We start from the raw sequence: 21,949 nt of genomic DNA, 5'->3' as shown, positions 1-21,949 counted from the left end.
TGTATGCTCATGTTGAAATAGTGTGCTCTAGGCACATTGAGATAGTGAGAGAGTTTAAGTCTACCATGGATAGAGACAACGGACATAGCACTGCAGCAATCTCAATGTACATATATCAAAAACAAGGCATTTAATGTAACAAAATAAAAAACATTTTATTTTGTCTTTTCAACATAGAGATCTGGAAACATATCAACAAATTTGGTCAAATACTCTGCCATGATTTACAGTATTAAAAGGACTACAAACAGAAGACAAACAACTTAACCCTGTGCTTCTTAAACAAGCAGTTTTGATGGAACAATACTGCAGTTTTCAGCATGCCCAGAAGAAATAAAGTTGTTATTAAAAGCTGAAACATGAAACCATCACAATGAAATTGGTATTTTCATAAAAACCTGGAACCAGGAAATCCTTGACAGACAGCATGATAATATGAACAAAACCTTTGGTAACGGAACAACACCTTAATCATAGCTTAAATCTGTGGCAGTGGAAAATGCATCCCTTCAACAACCACACATCCAATAGCACATGGAGTATTGCTTGCACCAGCAAGCCACCTAGTCCGCAAACTCAGTCCGGAGACAAACTTGCACCACAGTCGCGCTGCACATGTGGCCAGTGCTAGTGCACTCAGTATGGGACAGCATGACACTTGGACACATACACACTTGGCGCTACCTTCATCACAATTTCAGGTACCGTGGGACAAACTCTGGTGCCTCTGGGTTTAATTTGCTGTTGATTACGACCTGCAACATCAATGGAAAGAACAAGTTAGAAATATATTCCAGAATGACCGAATGTTACACACTACCATTGCCTATACATGGTACATACTGAGATTATTTCCTCAACACCTAACACAAGACACAGATTCAACACAAAGGCTACCACTTTATGACTTTGGAAAAAGTGAGTGAGCATGGTTAAGTACTCCACTTGCATTCTTAATATGGAAATACAGTCCAAAGAGAAGTCTTTTCATTTCTTTTTCTATTCAGGTGTAACTCCTGAGGGAGTTTAGTCTGTAAATAATCGAGTCTGGATAAGACAATCCAGTGATCAACAGCATGAGCATTGAGTATACCCCCTGAGGACAGGTATGATGCTGACAAACAGGAAAGTAACAAGAAAATCCCCAGTATGCAACTGTACACAGCAATAACTGTTCTTCAGGCAACTGAGTCTCCAATGGACCCAAATCCAGAAGAGGTGAAGATGTTTTTCTTAATGTCACACTTCGCAAATTAAATTTACATGACAGCTGACAGTAAGTAATAATGTTTAGTCATGACAATACAGTGATACTATAAGAACAAGATCCAGATCCACTGTCAGCAGTGTCACAGTGTCTGACAGCATGATGCACAGAACTCTCAATTCGCAGACAGTAATTTTATCATCCAGTGCACTGTGATGCAGATGTACCATGGATAAATCATGTGTCTATGCATCAATTGTGAAGATGAGTGTTTTCAATACTCTATCTTTGACCAACATTTACAGAAACTCGCCTCTTCTTTGGGTTTGCTGGTGTCTATGATTTCAAGAGTCTTGAATGCATCCTCAACAGTGGAGATGTCAGTTCCTGACACCTCAGAACCATTCTGGTTAAATAAGCACCACTGTGCAGCCTCCTCCTCAGCAAGCATCTCCTCAAAACAAGCTTCTATGAAAGCTTCCTCCAGTAATTCCTCCTCAAACTGCAACAGATCAGGATGGATTGGTCTCAGTATGTCAGCTATTGCATACATGTTCCAAAATGTGCTGAGCAAGAGTTACTTCCCTTTAAAAAATGTGTTACGCTTCCCAAAGGTATCAGCTATTGTAGTTTGCATCAGTACAATGTTATTAAAATCTAAATATTTTAGATATTTAAATACTTACCTTACCATAGGTCTTATGCATATTACCTCAAGCTTCGCTAGTAGAGATCAGACAGACGTTGATTCGCCATTCCCTGAATGGCTACCTCGTATAATCTACGGATGTAGTCACGGAAGTGACGTGATCTCCCTACTCACGGGAAAGCGAGCCATCCCAAAATTCACTTTTACTGGCAGCAGGAAAGAAAGGTCCGATGAGTCCAAAGTGGGGAGGAGCATCCAGCGTTGGGAGGGAGTCACCGCCCTATGGTAAGTTAAGTATTTAAATATCTAAAATATTTAGATTTTAATAAATTTTTAACTTACCTTACCATAGGTCTTATGCATATGGCTTCGACAGAGAGGACGGTGGTGTGGACTCCGGAGGACCTTCACATCTTCAGCAGACCAAGCACATGCACAGGAGACCCGGGAGACCAATGCCAACGTCACAGGGCAAACCTGGAAACAGGACAAAGGATAACCCAAGGGAACTCCAAAGAGAAACCGACGCACCCAGAGGGTGAGGTTAATCTTAAGACCAAAGGTAAGAACAACACAATTACCTAATGGGCGGAAGGCTGGGTGAGTTGCTGTGCAACCACCAACGGGCCAAAAGACTGAAGCCCCTCCATGTCCTCGACAGCCAAGTCCCTCAGGTAGTGTGAGGCAAAAACGGTGGACGACTTCCAAAAACAACCCTCCATAATCCGTGGCACCGTACAGTTCCTGTGGAGGGCCATAGTGGACGCCAGGGCTCTAATTTCATGGGGGTTGTTCGCCGTCGGATGGGGGAGTTTCTTGGCATCGTACGCCGCCAGGATAGTCGCACGAAGCCACAGAGCAATAGTGTTTCTATTAACTTCCCCCTTGCACGATGAAGAAAAAGGGATAAACAGTCTCTTTCGGGAATGTCTCTTCAAGGCAGACCTCTGGATGTAATATCTAAGGGCCCTGACTGGACACAGGAACTCCTCCTCCGTATCATGTCGTCCGAGGATGGTCGATAAAGGCGGGATGGAGAACCGTCTATCTGGTTGCCCGGGAAGCTGATTCTTGGCAATGAAGTCCCACAGCAATCCCAAGTGGACTCGACCATGCCTAGCTTGTTCAAAACGCACTTGTGTGACATCCAGGGCATGAATCTCACTAACTCTAGCTGCCGTAGCTAGGGCAAGTAAGAAGACCGTCTTCCTGGACAACAGCTCGAAGGAAGCATCCTCTAGGGGCTCATATGGGGAGCCTCTCAAGTGTTGCAAAACAACATTCAGATCCCAAGCTGGAGGGCGGAACTTGACCTTCTGGTCCTCCAACTTGAACGCCTTCAGCAGGGCAACCAGTTCTGGAACTTTAGAAATCTGACGATCCGTCTTGACCGCCAAGACGGAGTTCAACGCTGACAAGTAGGTACCCAACGTACTCCCTTTGAGATGCTTGGAATTACGTAGAAACATCAAAAAATTCGCCACGAACTGTGGGGAAGCTGTCATGGGATCCTGTGATCTCTGAGCACAAAAGCTTTCAAATGAGCGCCACTTGTCATCATAGAGGGATCTGGTGGATGTCCGATGACCTCGGGTTATGGCATTCGCCACATGCAAGGAATAGCCTTTCGCCCTTAATGCCTTCTGTAAATGGTCCAGCCGTGCAGATGGAATCTCAGCGGATCTGGATGGAGTTGTTGGCTGTGCGGATGACGAAGGAGGTGTGGCCAATCTGGAAGCTGAACCGGATCTCCGCTGACGAGGCGTCGCAGATCGGGGAACCACGGTCTGGCTGGCCACCAGGGCGCGACCAAAAGCAGTCTCAGGTTCTGTGTCTGCTTGATCTTGCCAATCACTTCTGGGAGAAGAACGGGTGGTGGAAAAGCGTACGCGTCTAGACCCTCCCACGACAGAGATAGAGCGTCGACTGCCCAAGCCTGTGGATCCGGTACGGGAGACACGTAAGTTGGTAGCTGATGGTTGAAGCTGGTGGCGAAGAGGTCCACCAAGGGTCTCCCGTGGCGAAGGCAAATCTGACGAAACACGTCTGGATGAAGCATCCATTCCGTCGGTGAAGGTCTGCCTGGGCGCGACAACGCGTCTGCCAGAATGTTCTTGCAGCCGGGTATGTGTCGAACCCTGATTGTGATCCTGTTGCTGTCTAGCAGATCTGCTAACACGAACATCTGGTCTAGAAGTTGCTTGGACCTGGTCGTGCCCTGATTCCGGATAACCCAGACGACTGTGGAGTTGTCCGACGCCACCAGGAGCTTGGTGTTGGACAAAATCGGTAGCCAGCGGCGAACTGCTAGAATGACGGCTTGCAATTCCAGGTTGTTGATGTGCCACAACCTTTCGGCGTCGGACCACAGCCCTGAGGTCGTTCGGCCCGCCAGATGGGCGCCCCACCCTAGTAGAGACGCATCCACGAACAACTCGTGGTCGTGACTGGAGTCTTCCAAACAGACGCCGACGCAGACATTCGATTCTACCATCCACCACCGGAGATACTGATGTAGATGTGGAGGTAGAAGAACCCGTGACTTGAGGTCGTTCATCTGGATGAATGGTGACAGAAACCTCTGTAAGGGCCGTAGCATAAGGCGCCCTCTGAGAGTAAGATCCTGCGCCGATGTCAAAAGACCCAACAGAGACTGCCACTCTCTGAGGGTCATGGGTTGAGAGAGACCTCGATCCGCAAACGCCAGAATCTTTAGCCATCGATCTGGAGGGACCCTGACAAGATTGTCTTTTGTTAAAAATAATCCCCCGATGAAGGTCAGTTCTTGAGTTGGTTCCAGATGTGACTTGTTGGTGTTGACCATCCAACCCAGTTGATGCAGCAGGCGGGTGGAGAAGTCCAACTGTTTGCGTAGCAGTAGAGGACTGCCGTGGTTGAGAAGGCAGTCGTCTATGTATGGATCGAAGTCCACTCCCCTTAGATGAAGAAACCTGGTAACCGGAAGCGTGATGCGTGTGAAAAGCCACAGGGCCGTAGAAATGCCAAACGGAAGCACCCTCCACTGGTAATGTATTCCGTTGAAGACGAACCTCAGGTACTTCCTGTGACGCGGATGTATGGGAACATGTAGGTAAGAGTCCTGTAGGTCCAGACTGGCTAGCCAAGCCCCGGGAGACAATTTGGCTCGAATCTGCTCTAGGGACGTCATTCGGAAATGAGGAGGGTCGGCCAGATACTGTCTGTTGAAGACCGCCATGTTGTGAATCATGCGCATCTTGTCGGAATCTTTCTTTGGCACCAGGAAGATGGGTGAGTAGAACCCCGGGGAGCGGTGGGGTTCCAGCACTGTCTCTATGGCTCTCTTGGATAACAGAATGTCGATATTGGACTCTAGGAGAGCTAGTTGGTGTTGAGGATATATCCGCGACTGGGGAGTAGATGTCAGCGGTGGAGTCTCGACCAATGGTAGTTTGTAGCCGGACTTCAGAATCTTGCTTACAAACGGATCCTCTAGGAATGACCAGTTGGGCCAGAAGATCCCTAGTCTCCCACCTACTGGAGTCGGATGGACAGGTACGACTGGGGGTGGGAGGTCCCAGTCGGAGACATCCACGGCTTCAGCGACCAGAGTAGGGGCGCTTGCCTCTGCCTCGCCCTGGCATCGAGGGGGTGTCCCGGCTGCGCTCCTGGGGCTTCCGCTGAGTGTCATTATCCTTGGTGCGGCCCCGTCCCCTCCCAAAGGAGGAGCGGATGGATTCCCTCCTGGGAATATAGCGCTTCTTTCCACTTCCTCTGGCTCTGCCACGAAAGGCAGAACCAAGCGCCTCAAAGGTAGACAGCGCGACTTCAGTGTTCGTTAATTCCGCGTGCGACTTGTAAATATCTGGAATCTTGTCGGCGAACAGAAACTTGGAAGTGAAGGGAGCCCGAAGTAATTGGCGCTTAAATTCCTCCTGCCAATTACATGTATCCAGGAAGCCGGAGCGGCGAACCGAAGTTGTCATAGCCAACGCTGCACGTAAGTGACCGAGTAAGTCATGAAGAACTTTGCCCTGCCACTGGAAGATCGTCGTGAGATGATCCACCCTGGAGGCGTTGTCTTCTGATAGGTCTGCTGCAGCCGCTGAAGTAGCTGAGGCTAACGCCGAAATGGGTTTAAGCATACGCTTGAGTTCCGTGTCAATAGCTGCTAATTTGGAGTCCTGCACTTTATAAGCTGAGAGTGAAGAACTTGACAAGCGCTTGAGTGAGTCGTCCTGGGCTGCACCATTATCTGTGAAGTCTAGGCTGTGGATCTTGTAATCCGACTTCCTTGACTTAGACGCCTTGATCGTAGGATTCAGAGACAGCTTGGCAAAATCCTCGTCCAGGAGAGACACTGCCTCCGCCACCATAGGATGAGGTGGAATTAGTAGTTCCGGGGACAAACGGATGGACGCCGGATTATTAGGATCGACTGACGGAGAAGGACAGTCAGGTAGCCTGTCAGCAATCCACTCAAACACTGCCGATAGTGGTAGATAGGTGCCATCATCCTCGCCTACACCTGCCTCTTCTTCATAGTCAGGGCAGAAGTGTTGCTCCTCCAAATCTTCCCAAGAGACTGAAGTCGATTCCCGCCGCTGGGTGGAAGAGGTAGAAGGCGTCCGAGTAGAAGAATCCTTCAGTGAAACTCGCGAGGCCTCTGGTGAACGTGAACGCCGGGTTCTGGAAGAGCGCCGAGGAGATCTGGATCGCGAACGGAAGCGCCGACGTCTAGGAGAGCGTGAGCATGAGCGCGAGCGCCGGCGCCGACTACGGTGAGGAGAACGGGAGCGCCGATTCCTCGGAGATCTGGACCATGATCTGCGTCTCGAGCGCTCAGCTTCTAAGCGCCGAGCGCGCTCTTCGTCTAGCTGACGTTGTAGCACCTCTTCTCTAGATAGCGTGTGAGAGATCCTGGGGATCCGGTAAGGCGCTGGCGGAGGCACAGGAGCCGGCGTCTGAACAAGTGCTGGCGTAGGTATAGGTGCTGGTATTGGAACCAGTGAAGGTGTCCCCATCAAGGCTGTAGACGCTGACGTGGGCATAGGCGCTGACGTAGGTGTCGGTGCTGGCATAGGCGTAGGCGTTGACGTTGAAATTAGTTCGGGAATCAAGGCAGGCGCTGACATGGGCGCTGGCACAGTAGCTGAGGTCGGCGCTGGCTCTCTAGTAGAAGTGCTGGGCGTCAGGAGAGACCGTAATAGCCTCTGAACTTCTGGGTGCGCTAAGGCGTCCGGACGGGATAAGTCAACAAAGGCGTCCGAGCGAAGTGGCTCCGGAGACGATCGAACCGGCGTCGTAGATGAGCGCTCCAAACCAGACGTCGGCGTTGGTGCTGTAAAGGTAGGCAGCTCCGGGTCGTCCTGTAAAGAACCTAAAGAAGAAGCTGGGGAAGACATTCTCCTCTTCCGCTGAGTAAACCTCTTTCTACGGACAGCTAAAAAGGTCTTGAAATCCGCCACTGAAAGACTAGTACAATGCTGACAGCGGCTGTCAAGGGAACAGGTCTGCGATGCACAATCCGGACACCAGGGGTGGGGATCCTTGGCTGACTTCTGCCCCTTGCAGACAGTACAAAACTGCCGAGTCATACACAGTTAACTGCAACAGATAAAAACATACCCGAAGCGTGAAATAAAACAATAACGCTAGAGGTAGAAACGAAAAACACCCCTACATAAAAAATGCAGCAAAAGCGCACCCCCAACCTAAAGTGGGTACGCCTGTAAGCTCGCGACAGCGACGGCTAGCAACCAACATGGCTACCTGTGAAACATGCCACGTGGGACAAAAAACACATGAAAAACGGCAAAAATCGGGAGGAAATACCATACAAAATAGCAGAACAGATGGAGGAAGTATTCCTGACGGAATAAAGAACCTCCAAGGCCGCCATGACACCTCACAAACAACGCAGGAAAACCCACATCGAAGTGAGAAAAAAAAAGAAACATTTACAACACGAGGTAGCAAGGTAAGTGAAGTTAAATTCAATTTAACTAACCACACACCTAGGGAAACAAGACATACCTACCTGTTGAACGACAACTTTATTCAACACAATAGAAAAACTCCGAGCGAAACAAACACGTCTGATCAGACGAACGCTAGAAGTAAAAGTGAATTTTGGGATGGCTCGCTTTCCCGCGAGTAGGGAGATCACGTCACTTCCGTGACTACATCCGTAGATTATACGAGGTAGCCATTCAGGGAATGGCGAATCAACGTCTGTCTGATCTCTACTAGCGAAGCTTGAGGTAATATGCATAAGACCTATGGTAAGGTAAGTTAAAAATTTCACTTCACAGTGGTAATATTCAACGATGGCAGCAGTGAATATTTTAAAGGGTAGTAAGAGAATGTTCATGTCTCCATGTCAGCCAGAAGTTACCTCACTAGAATAACCACAAGACAAACTTCTCAAAAGGTGAACTTTTTAAAATGAGAAATTATAAAAACATCACTGAAGTGCTCAATATGTAATATGTTCTAAGAAATATTGCCATACTCAAAGAACTGCATGCCTAATTAAAGTGATTTACTTCAACTACATACCAGTCTACAAATACTGATTTTCAAAATGAACAAATCAAAGCAGTTTGCGTCACTGAACTGAAACAACAAACTGAAACAGTATGTCCTATGACTGATGATGTTGTTCCAACTTACTACAATAACTGAAAATGTTGTGCATTTAAGAACGTCCTTAAGTACAGCTGACATACTGCAATAATTGTCTGGAAACTCAGCTCAGACAACTTATGGTGGTAAACTTCTGGTGACCTTTACCCTTATCATGCTTAAGTCCATGCTTTTTAAATTAGAAGAATTCAGGCCTTACAGTTAAAATGTAATCAGACCAGCCTGAGAACATACTGAACTGACCATGTAACCTCCTCCTTCTTCATTCATGGAAATAATGATGAATGTGGACAAGATTCAACACAACACTTTCAGTGATACTATCTGAACAGAAACTCCAGTCCTATTGACAATCCATCAGTACAAGTACTTCCAATCTAACTCATGTCAGTAGTCTATGTAAAAATGACACAGCAGTAGGAAAAAATACCTTTAAAGTACCAAACCAAAACAGTTTGATCACTCCTAAGTTCATCTCTTAAATATGTTGTGAAACACTTACAAGACTTATTAACTTCAACACCCCTAACAGACACAAAGTCATCAGAACAGATGACACACACGATATACGGAGTGTTCCAACAAAATGACAACACTACCCCTGGGGATATTAGGAACTCCAAAGCAACAAAAACATCCTACTACTTCCTACTGTAAAAGGTTCTCAATAGTAGATGTCTCTCATTATGCTCAAGGTGGTGAGTGCTCGAGGGGCCATAAGTTCAGTTCCCACTACACTGTGAAGGTGAGACATATTGCAATAGATACAGTACAGAAAGGTACCCCTTATGCAGAAAATCACTGGGCAAGTTTGGATATTGTCATTACAAAATTCACTACTAAATTACACTACAGCATTCTAACTTGAGACTGGAAAGCAGGTTCTTAAAATGAAAGTTCCCAAGTGATTTTGCAGAAACAAAACAAACAGCCATGTAGCCAGATTCACATTTCACAAAGATTGACTGTACCCTGCAGGATTGTATAATTTCAGGCTTATTTGGGTGTCCTTATATGTTCCCATTTAATTCATATTTCAGGTTATTTGCATCTCCCCAATAACCATACATGAGCACTAATAAACATGACAAAGATTGTGCTTACATTTTGTGCATGGTCTGCAAGACAAATATCTTTGTACAAACTTCAGATTATGTACCATTTTGAAAACAAACTAAGGTTCTGAATGGTATTCTTGCACATTTATAACAATTCCCTCACCTGTCTGTCAAAGTCATCAAGCTCTACATCAGCCATCCACAGGTACTCGGAAAAGTCTACCTCGTTGCCACCACCAGTGTTGTTGTTTACCTCCTCCTTGTCCTCCTCTTCAATCAATGCAGGCGGAGTTCGCATGTTCATAATCTGCAACACAACAAGCACACACACACATACACACACTATTATTATACCAAGCCAACGAACTGTAGTGATGCAGTGGTAGAAACAAAGGCGAAGCTGTGAGTTTTGTGGAGGCTTATTATTGTACATGAATTTAAGGATCCTCTAAAAATTAAACTTAGGGTTACTAGTGATGACAAGGAACAAGTGACTTTCATCCTCATTTTGAAGTGGTGTGGAACGTTGATGTGTTTCTTTTGTGAAGCCTGAGGCAGTAACAGCATTTGTGGCTTGACTGGGGACGACACAGGCAAGTATCTTCACAATTATGATAATCAGACAATCTGTGTCAAAACCTTTTCAGACTGCTTGTCTGATCTTGAATTATTTTCTGTTGAGTTTAGGGTTAAAATATGGAATAATATTCATGAGCATACTAGATCAAACGCGGTTTTACTTGGCTTCTGGTTTAAGTAGTAAACTGCTCGGGGTGAGTAGGATCAGAAACCATGGAAACTAAAAGTAAAACAATGTGATTTCTCCACAACAAATTCAGCAATCTGGGCATAATACAGCTTTGTGCTCTATTTTACATGTCATGTCAGCTTTACGTCATAGTGGTGAACACTGTTCTATAACTTTTAAGACTTCTTTAAGACATTGTCAACAATAGCAATCAGAAAGTAATTATGGGGGGAAAAAAATCCCCTTGTCACCCCTTGGCACAGGCCAAGTGACTTTAGGAAAGTCACTTGTCCTGACTATTTTGCCACTTGCGCTGATTTTCATGACATAATCATGATGATGTAATTATGTAAGAAAAAATCAGCAAGGTATTTGATGTTAAGGTCTACTTGACTATTTATTGAAAGTGATAAATAGCAAAGAAGTAAAACTTTATCATTACTGCAAAATTTAATACCTTCATTTTGAGCAGACATAAAATGAAATCAAAGCTTATTTGCTGTTTCAAACACTAAGCGGAAATTATCTAGGAGCCACCAGTCAAGTTAGATATAATTGTTTGATTGCCCAAAATGAGAAGTGACTTGTTGCAGGTGTTGCGCTATGGGATTTTCTAAACCCTTCTATAGTATTAACCCTAACATGGCCCTGTACATACATATTCCTGTACATCATCATGTGTTCTACACTTAGCGAAGATACCAAAACCTTGAACACCAAAATAATTTTGCCAGATTCAGGTTTCCAACTTGTGATTAAAGTTGTATCAACCAAGCTACTCTGTAAACCATCCACTGTACCATGTGCACTATGAAGCTTCAGGACATTAATGTTTTTGGGAGTGGCTAACAATAGCTAGAACAAATCCTGGAATGTCCTGTGACACGCCACTGATAAGATCACCGAAGATCAAGGTTACCTTTACATACATTATGTAACGTAAGTAAGTAGTGGTGCGAAGAAACAGCAACTGAGTCTGTCAATGATTCATGAACTATAGACCAATGTCTTATTGACGTTGACAATAAAGATTGTAGAAGTGTGGCTATTTAACAGTAAAGACAAGCTGATGCATGTGCGCTATGTCAGCAACAAGATATAACCTTAGCAGATTACTGAACAGCCATTACAAGACTATCGACACAGAATGAGATAAATGGTAAAGAAAATAGAAGGGATTACATATTTAATCACATTTAGGCTTGTTTGATGTCTTGGCATGATCAAATTATGTCTCCTTACAATTCTTGTTGGGTATCAATTTTGTCTGAAAAAAAAGAGAGAAAGGAAATATGATTATTTTATCTGCATTTTGTGCAATAATGCCCAACAAAATTTCAAGGTTCAGGGAATGGACTTTCTCAAGCATGGGTACTGAGGACCCATGCACTCTGATGTGCAAAGCCATAATGCATGTCACAAATGTTTGACATGCAAGCATATGCTGACAAACATCTGATCATGTATAAGGACTGTAGATTTTGAAATCATAATCAAGGGGGTCACAGCAGGATATTATGGAAAAGAAGCAATCTCAAAATGTCATGGGACCTGACGACACGTTTTCAATCCCTTCGTTTGGCTGAATATTTTTAGCAATGTTGTGATAATACTGCATGCCCACTGTATCAAACACTCGCACTATACAGCCAAACCTTTAAAACCGCGTAGATAATAAAGAATTTCCCTTTCTACTTTGCTCTAAAACAGTTTTAGCTGTAGCCGGGAACAAAACACCTGCATAAGCAGATTTCACATGTCATTTATCATTGTGTGTAGCATATGAGACGGAAAGTCCTAACATTCCCGTCCAATTACATTCTTAACATCATTATCTAAAGCCTCATAATTACACTGCTGGTAACTAGCCTTTTTAGTGTTGATACCCTTCTATAGATAAAATAATTTAAACAGCACTAATGTCTGTTTGGAAATGAATTCATTACCAATTTTAAGAAATCAATTTTGCAATTTTCGTGTGCCATAAAAATAAATCCATCAGCATGGTCACATGACAAGTAACATGATCTTCTAAGGTAAAAAGTAAACTAAGCAGGCGAAACATTAATGGCATCTTTCGAGTAAAGGTTTCGGATTTCTTATGCATTTACTTTTAAGGTAGATATGGCATTAATGATTCCCAAGTAAAAATTAATCTTTCATTGATTTTTAACTGTTGTTGACGCATGCATCTATGATTCATAAAATATTTATGTCCCACCAATAGCGGGGATTGTGTTGACATGCAGGCGGCTTCCCTTTGATTTTCCCGCATTATCGCACTATAAATAGGAAATGGCCGATTGAAAACATATGACGATCGGAAAGGTATGACATTGTGACATATTATATGGACAAATGCTAAAGTAATTTCAAACGAAGTTCAGGCTGTAGAAGATATGACATTGTGTTACTCATAATCTTCATTTCACAAATTAAAATTTGCACTGACAAACCACACAGGAGATATTAATCTAATAACACAAAAATATAAAATTAATTTATAAACATCAAAGTCCCATGAATGTTATCAGCCTTCCTTTTCAAGCAAGGGAATCAACATGAATAAAGACAAAGGACCACGTGACAATCAATTTCTAAAGTTAAGGCTGACACTGGGTGGCTAATTAAGACGCGACAGCTAAACGTGGTACCACGAATCCCCCCCTTAATTATCTGAGAGCGCCAGTCACGCGTCGTTGCTTCGGATGAGAGTAACAGTTGGGACTGCGGCAGCAGATAATCTCCCACTACATAGGCGTCGCGTTGAATGGGTTGGAAATTATACCCTAGTCAAATCTAGCCACATACACAGAAGAGTTTTGTAATCAGATTGGTTCGTTATACATTAATAAACGTGATTCGAAAGAGACGCTAATTTGAAAAGGCATTTTGAACTTGAATTGAGTGAACATACGGGGCCGCAGATCAGTGGCCTTGACAAGGGAGTGCTCGATTTGAATTATGCTTTTACATATGAGTAAAGCCTCACGCATGCACTAACCATGTCGTTGGGGTCAACAAACTTTAGAATATCTCTTGCAGATGATGTTATGAGAAAACATTTGCCTTTCTACTCTACCTGAGTGTTGTAAACAACTGATTTCCACACAAAGACACTTTCACCATCAGAGTTGTAAACATAAGTGCATGATACTTTCCGAAGAACTGCTCATAGGCGACTGTGCTAGGTCGACGTTCTGTCGAAGATTTGATTCAGAGACAAATGGTATACGTGTGATTTTAATATAACGATGACGAATTATTTCAGTGTATTATGTAGTATGCCATACTAGTTCAAATGACAAGATAGCGTTCATTGCAATAGATATCCGCCTCACGCCTTTGAGACGGTTAACCTCGTTGATGAAACATTATGCAACTGAGAGTAGATCTTAGAAAATGGAACAGACACAAAGTAGCAAACAAATAACACAACACTGTATTTTAACAAGCAATATCAATATATAAACAGGAATAAATAAAATCACAAAACACATCTTAAAGGTTTTTTATCCTCCACCCCCACCCCAGTCAATTATTAAGTGATAATTTCAGTACACCGCGTGTTTCTAAGGCCATTTAAGCAATAATCGAATTAATATCATACCGTACTTCTCGCTACCGCCATACAATATTTGGAGGTTTGTTGAGTGGTTACTATTTCCTAATTTTAATGTGGGTTAAGCGGCTGACTTTGTGCACTGGCGATTAGGTGCCTGACTGAGGGTGCGGGTTCGAATCCCGAATGGGAGTCAACCCAAAAAGTACTAGAATTTGTACTTTACTAAGAAAGTGTAATCCAAACTATGGCATATGTTACACATGTATATCTGACCACACTGAAAATGGCATTGTGTAATCATCATCATTGCCATTATTATATCAATATAGCATGATTAATTATATAAATCATTACTTACTGCTTGTTACAGTGAGATGTGAAGGTATATGTTCTTGATCTTGTGCTACCAAACAGCTGATGTCCCGTTGTACCAAGCGCTGAAACACGAATAATTGTATTGCTAAATATAGGGCTTATGCTGTTACCTACATGATTATGTCAATGCAGTCGAGTTAATCGTTTTACTTCTAAGTGAGTCAATGACCACACAATTGATTATACTTGAATAGAAACGTATCATTTATAACATATATATTGTTACAAGTAAAATTCAGTCAGCAATAAGACCCCCTTGACTCATCTTAACATCGTCCTGACTCACGTCGTGAGAATATCGCGTTATTGCAACTAGTTGTACGACTAATACTATCGTTTCAAAATCATGATTAATGCGCGCTGCCGTCATCGATTTTGTGACTAATGCATACATAACATTCGGTTCAAAATTTACACTGGAGCAAGTTTTTCAGCTCAAAATCGTGTCATACTCTCCTCTTTGATGACAAGGTCGTGAATGCAGTTCCTCGAAAACGCAAGAACTACTTTATTACTACGCGCATGAGTTTATCGGATTCGGGCACAGTCTGCGTGCAAAGTGATTGTCACGTGACTGCAATATTTGTAAACAAGTTTGACCTTGAACTAGATACGTCCAATATCAACTACAAAGGTTTCGGTCGTAAAGCTGACACGTATGAACACGGAAACGGTGTTCATTTGTTGTACAATACACGCATATGTTCCGCTTGAAAATCTTTTGACCTATAGATCTAATAGTGAATTCGATAACTGATAGATTTCACTCGTCACTAATATCAGATATGGTCTCTGCTAATACCGATTGTAATTAACATGCACAGACGCACGCCCACCGACCGCACACACACACGCACGCACTATGGTGATCGATTGTTTCTTTTAGAGGTAACCACCTCACAACTAAGTATTTCGAAAGTTTTAACGCATATGTTGTCATTTTTATGTGTACGTTTAAAAGCTAATTTTGAAATGGAGTTTCGAATCCATTATTCGACATCGATTGTTTAAACACATATGTTGTCATTTTTATGTGTACGTTTAAAAGCTAATTTTGAAATGAAGTTTCGAATCCATTATTTGAGATCGAATTGTTACCCTAAAATTGATCGTTTTTGTTGGTAGACTATATTGCTTTGGGCGGTTTTGCAATGACAAACTTTATTGTTATTCCACAAATTTTGATTCTAATTTCAGCATTGACGCTAAGCTGAATAGGAACTCAAAACACCTAGGATCTATACAACAGGTGTCAGCAAGTTCTTCGCCTCATGCGTAAATTGTGATTTTTAATGTGAACTCATCTGTGATGTCATGATTTCATGTGGCATTTATTCAGAGTATTTTCATGTATTGTCCTGCCATTGTTGGTACGGGTGTCTCTCAGTTCATCTCAAATATAAAATTGACAAAATTGTTAACACTACAAGTAAAATCGCTGGGATCAAATTTGGATGTTTATCACCACCATATGAGCGGCAAATCGTGAATCAAACTTCGGAATTATACCCGACCCAATTCACTACTTAAATTCGGAATACAACTTCATCCCTCCAAGCCGCCAGTACATCGTTCCAACTGTGAAAACAAAGAGAGCTTGCACATTCTTTATTCCAAGTACCATATCTATCTTAAAGAAATGCGAAGATACTTAAATGCATAAATTTATGTAAATGTTTTACGTATTTGTATCTCCTTGATGATTTAGTACCTCTGTGGCACTTACCTCTGTGGCCTATGAGATTTTAATTGATCCTGGTGAAATTTCCCGCTGTGGTCTATGGTCGTTTTGTGAGTCCCTGAGTGGCCCCTGTGTGGCCCCAATGTGCAGTAAGCCATGACAGATAATTAAGACGTTAGGTCATTAACACGAACTGTAGATCAGGTAAATATACACAAGGTGTCACCTGTAGATCAACTAAAAGTGCACTAGGTGTCAGCTACACTATATCATATGGGGCGGGGCGGTGGGGTAGCCTAGTGGTTAAAGCGTTCGCTCGTCATGCCGAAGACCCGGGTTCGATTCCCCACATGGGTGCAATGTGTGAGGTCCATTTTCTGGTGTCCCCCGCCGTGATATCGCTGGAATATTGCTAAAAGCGGCGTAAAAACAAAACTCACTCACTATATCATATGGGGTGTATTCAGAACTGTAGATCAGCTAAGTGAACATAATGTACAAAATCAGGTAGCAAGGCTAAATATAAAAATGAAACGTTTCTCGGGCGTCGGCGCGTCACTTCTGCTTGTGCGCGTAACAATCGTTATGCCATTTAAGAAAAAGTAATCTTGACTTGGCCGTGTCATCCAGTTATCTACAATAAAAATAAGTGTCTGTGAGAACGAGTGTGACCTAATCTATAACGCATTGACACATACTAAACGTCCCAAGATATATTTCTGAGAGAATAAAAACAGCAAAAACGCGATCCTCTCTCGTCACATTTTTCCTATCATAACTTAGAAAAAAGTTCTGCTGTCCTCATCACTTTTGGAAAAAATACGCCCGAGAAACACTTACTTTTTATATGCAGCCTAATTTATGTCTACCTTATTAAACACGTATTATAATCATCTTCGTGACCTTCACTTCCTTACAGTCTCTCAGCTATAGGTGGCGAGGTTATCAATCTTTATGACAGCTATGATACCCGACTTCATATTTCCTCTCACGTTCCGCCATTCCTGGCAGGGCAAACCTGTACAAGACCGTGTGTTCTTGGGTTGTGATATTTCTGAAGCATACCTGTCTACCTCCCATGGCAGCCATATTTGGAAGTAAACAACGCATGATCATATTTGATGGTTTAATTAGTATGTGCATAGATGCTTAGCTTGCGTGCTCTTTAAGAAACTTCACAGTTTTCTTCACAATGATGCAAGACTGACTGAAATATACCACCTACTGAGTTACAAAACCGGAAAACAAATTTTGATGTTGGGCGGTTGATTGCTGAATAAGGATGGCACACGGCTGTGTTAGAAAAATCTGCGGCCAGTTAAAAGCTTGAAATATTAGGAGTTACCTCCCTTATATCACTTGGCAGCAGTTGCAACTGACGGGCCCTAAAACGAAGTTAAAAATAGCGTGATTCGTTTACGCGAGACGGTATGATTAGTTTTTAAGCCGGATAGTGCAGCCATAGAAAATATTTCGAATATGAAAATAACCACATTTAGATCCTTGTATCTCTCATCTTTGAAATCCTGCAACGTCAGCACGTGTAGGTTATGTGCGGGTACATTTAAAAATAAAACACGTTAAAAATGATGCAAGTATAGATATATGTCACACTTTGGCTGCTGGCATCCATGACAGTTCTGAGTCGGTAGCACATAAATACACTAACATAAAGTCTAAGGAACATTTTATGACACAAAAAGTAGTTGACTTGCCTTCTTTGTAGTTTGGATTTGGTTTGCTTCTTAAAGTGCACACATATTAAGCTCTGAGGAGGAATGTCGCATACACTGCTAAGTAAAACGTTTTAACTTGTAGTTTACTGGAACAGACCACAGCTGAAGTGAAACCTTTCTATTCTGCTGAAATACCATAAATACGAACATGTTCCAGGTACAGAGGTTACGTCTCCTGCAGGGGTTGAAAAATCTCATCGTCCGACTCCCGGGACAAGTCAGTTTTCATTTCGGGCAATCAAATAATGGTATCTTACTTGACCATCGGCTACTAGTTAATTTCTGCTTACGGTTTCAGACCGCAAATAAACTTGGATTTCACTTCACATCTGCTCAAAATGTAGCTATTAAACTTTGCAATGATTGGCCAGTGCCAAGGTACAAAGGTTACATGATCTAGGTACAGGGGTTACATGATCTAGGTACAGAGGTTACATGATCTAGGTACAGGGGTTACATGATCTAGGTACAGAGGTTACATGATCTAGGTACAGGGGTTACATGATCTAGGTACAGGGGTTACATGATCTAGGTACAGAGGTTACATGATCTAGGTACAGAGGTTACATGATCTAGGTACAGGGGTTACATGATCTAGGTACAGGGGTTACATGATCTAGGTACAGGGGTTACATGATCTAGGTACAGGGGTTACATGATCTAGGTACAGAGGTTACATGATCTAGGTACAGGGGTTACATGATCTAGGTACAGAGGTTACATGATCTAGGTACAGGGGCTACATGATCTAGGTACAGGGGTTACATGATCTAGGTACAGGGGTTACATGATCTAGGTACAGGGGTTACATGATCTAGGGTACAGGGGTTACATGATCTAGGTACAGAGGTTACATGATCTAGGTACAGGGGTTACATGATCTAGGTACAGGGGTTACATGATCTAGGTACAGAGGTTACATGATCTAGGTACAGGGGTTACATGATCTAGGTACAGAGGTTACATGATATAGGTACAGGGGTTACATGATCTAGGTACAGAGGTTACATGATCTAGGTACAGGGGTTACATGATCTAGGTACAGGGGTTACATGATCTAGGTACAGGGGTTACATGATCTAGGTACAGAGGTTACATGATCTAGGTACAGAGGTTACATGATCTAGGTACAGGGGTTACATGATCTAGGTACAGGGGTTACATGATCTAGGTACAGGGGTTACATGATCTAGGTACAGAGGTTACATGATCTAGGTACAGGGGTTACATGATCTAGGTACAGGGGTTACATGATCTAGGTACAGGGGTTACATGATCTAGGTACAGGGGTTACATGATCTAGGTACAGAGGTTACGTGATCTAGGTACAGGGGTTACATGATCTAGGTACAGAGGTTACATGATCTAGGTACAGGGGTTACATGATCTAGGTACAGGGGTTACATGATCTAGGTACAGGGGTTACATGATCTAGGTACAGGGGTTACATGATCTAGGTACAGGGGTTACATGATCTAGGTACAGAGGTTACATGATCTAGGTACAGAGGTTACATGATCTAGGTACAGAGGTTACATGATCTAGGTACAGAGGTTACATGATCTAGGTACAGGGGTTACATGATCTAGGTACAGGGGTTACATGATCTAGGTACAGGGGTTACATGATCTAGGTACAGAGGTTACATGATCTAGGTAGAGGGGTTACATGATCTAGGTACAGAGGTTACATGATCTAGGTACAGAGGTTACATGATCTAGGTACAGGGGTTACATGATCTAGGTACAGAGGTTACATGATCTAGGTACAGAGGTTACATGATCTAGGTACAGGGGTTACATGATCTAGGTACAGGGGTTACATGATCTAGGTACAGAGGTTACATGATCTAGGTACAGGGGTTACATGATCTAGGTACAGGGGTTACATGATCTAGGTACAGGGGGTACAGGGGTTACATGATCTAGGTACAGGGGTTACATGATCTAGGTACAGGGGTTACATGATCTAGGTACAGGGGTTGCATGATCTAGGTACAGAGGTTACATGATCTAGGTACAGGGGTTACATGATCTAGGTACAGGGGTTACATGATCTAGGTACAGGGGTTCCATGATCTGGGTACAGGGGTTACATGATCTAGGTACAGGGGTTGCATGATCTAGGTACAGGGGTTACATGATCTAGGTACAGAGGTTACATGATCTAGGTACAGGGGTTACATGATCTAGGTACAGAGGTTACATGATCTAGGTACAGGGGTTACATGATCTAAGTACAGAGGCTACATGATCTAGGTACAGAGGTTACATGATCTAGGTATAGGGGTTACATGATCTAGGTACAGAGGTTACATGATCTAGGTACAGAGGTCACATGATCTAGGTACAGGGGTTACATGATCTAGGTACAGGGGTTACATGATCTAGGTACAGAGGTTGCATGATCTAGGTACAGGGGTTACATGATCTAGGTACAGGGGTTACATGATCTAGGTACAGGGGTTACATGATCTAGGTACAGGGGTTACATGATCTAGGTATAGGGGTTACATGATCTAGGTACAGGGGTTACATGATCTAGGTACAGGGGTTACATGATCTAGGTACAGAGGTTACATGATCTAGGTACAGGGGTTACATGATCTAGGTACAGGGGTTACATGATCTAGGTATTGGTTCCATGATCTAGGTACAGGGGTTACATGATCTAGGTACAGGGGTTACATGATCTAGGTACAGGGGTTACATGATCTAGGTACAGGGGTTACATGATCTAGGTACAGGGGTTACATGATCTAGGTACAGGGGTTACATGATCTAGGTACAGGGGTTACATGATCTAGGTACAGAGGTTACATGATCTAGGTACAGGGGTTACATGATCTAGGTACAGGGGTTACATGATCTAGGTATAGGGGTTCCATGTCCTTATCGATTTTGTGCATACTCTAGCAGAGTGTACCTACGCCAGGTACAGAGGGTTCATGCTCAAGGTGAAGATGTTACATTTCCTAGGTATGGAGCTTACAATTATGGGCACAATTACATAATCAAGGAGCAGAAGTTACGTGCCCTAGGTATAGATTTGTCACATGCTTAAGGAACAAAGGTTACATACTCTACATATGTTACATGTTTTATGTACAGCTGTTACAGATTACATTTCTCTGCACTGTAATGATTTGGTCATGATAATAAGGACTATATATATTTAGTTTTTGTAATCTGTTTTTGGCTCGAAAGGAATACAAATTTTCCACAGTCCTGCAACTGATTCGGGACCACGCTGTAGGTTGTAATCCATACTGTCCAACATATTCTGGGAATACATTTGATTTTGTTATATAAGAAATCCTTGAAGGCCTTATTCTCCGTAGGAACGCATGTTATTTCAGTTCCATCTCTGAGGTGACTGTTGAGTTCCAGTGACAAATCGGTGGGTTGGGTGCTGTGTTCCATCGGCCTGAGATAACCAATTCCATTTGGCTGCAATATTACATAACAAATACGAGATTGTGCGTCATGCATTACAGGAATGCATGTTGTCCTTGCCCTAGAGATGTGCCTCGGTCCAGTGGGTCGAACGGGGGTCGTTCCACACGACCAAGAAAAACAACTCCAACTGGCTGTCACATACAGTATGATCTGACGATCTGATTAAGTATAATTTAGAGTGGCACGCAAGAGCAGCCACCACGTAAAATCAGTTTCGTTGACCGTTACACTGAAGCGCGTGAAGCCGATTGTTGGTGTTCCAAAGCGATACGACTAGAAGTCAGCTCAAACCACAGTAAAACAAACTCACACGTACATTCACTATCTTGTTTAACGAAATAGTCTGTTTCAAAGTTCCCGAACCACATTTTCTCCCCTTGGGATGCCTGCAACACAAACATGTTATATGAAGTCCTCAAGTTCAGAATCTCCCTTCAGTACGGGGCTCATTTTCATTTTAAACAGAGATAGTTATTTCTCTCAAGTTTCCATACTTTCAGAGACTAAGCATGCGTGTGTTAACCAAATGCAGACAATAGTGAAAACAAACTTAAACGTCTAGAAACAACGTAGCGAAAGGGTATTCTATGTTTAAAAACAATAGTTCCTTTGTTCAGGTTTTGAGACATTACGCATGCTCAGCAGACGGAGCTGATTTGTTGTGACTTCATACATTGAAACACACAGTAAAAGCATTTCCTCAAAGCCACCATCCTCGATCCAGGGGCTTAGATTATTGTCGACCTTGAGACCTCTCCAAATTAGACAAACATCAGCAGAGAATGCAGTCATGAATTCAGATTCTACGAGCATATCGCAAAGAATCCGGGGCATGTCATCCGGAG

At 43.0% G+C, this 21,949-nt stretch overlaps 1 protein-coding gene across 5 annotated transcripts; it reads right to left on the bottom strand.

Moving 5' to 3' along the window:
- Positions 1-136: 136 nt before the first annotated feature.
- Positions 137-14,759, bottom strand: LOC137264891 (polyadenylate-binding protein-interacting protein 2-like). Of its 5 annotated transcripts, none has more exons than XM_067800249.1 (6): positions 14,682-14,759; positions 14,213-14,291; positions 11,484-11,556; positions 9,705-9,848; positions 1,521-1,709; positions 137-755 (listed from the first exon to the last, which is right to left on the bottom strand). In XM_067800249.1, exons 3-6 carry the CDS (start codon positions 11,508-11,510, stop codon positions 690-692), a joined length of 426 nt encoding a protein of 141 aa, XP_067656350.1. In that variant the 5' UTR covers positions 11,511-11,556; positions 14,213-14,291; positions 14,682-14,759; the 3' UTR covers positions 137-689. The 5 variants fall into 5 exon arrangements, with proteins under 5 accessions (XP_067656350.1, XP_067656351.1, XP_067656352.1 ...); XM_067800250.1 differs by having other exon boundaries at positions 14,622-14,739; XM_067800251.1 differs by having other exon boundaries at positions 14,645-14,725.
- Between the last annotated feature and the right edge of the window lie 7,190 nt (positions 14,760-21,949).

Source organism: Haliotis asinina, chromosome 15, assembly GCF_037392515.1.
Source record: "Haliotis asinina isolate JCU_RB_2024 chromosome 15, JCU_Hal_asi_v2, whole genome shotgun sequence".
In the NCBI taxonomy this organism is placed as follows: domain Eukaryota; kingdom Metazoa; phylum Mollusca; class Gastropoda; order Lepetellida; family Haliotidae; genus Haliotis; species Haliotis asinina.
This window is presented reverse-complemented; position numbering and strand designations above follow the sequence as displayed.

Bases quoted from the DNA above. Each gene is read 5' to 3' on its own strand.
- LOC137264891 (XM_067800249.1), bottom strand. From the start codon at position 11,510: ATGCCAAGACATCAAACAAGCCTAAAT. The intron at 9,849-11,483 runs GTGATTAAATAT...GTTGTGTTGCAG, and splicing joins GACATCAAACAAGCCTAAAT to ATTATGAACATGCGAACTCC. The intron at 756-1,520 runs GCGAGTTTCTGT...TTGATGTTGCAG, and splicing joins CCAGCAAACCCAAAGAAGAG to GTCGTAATCAACAGCAAATT.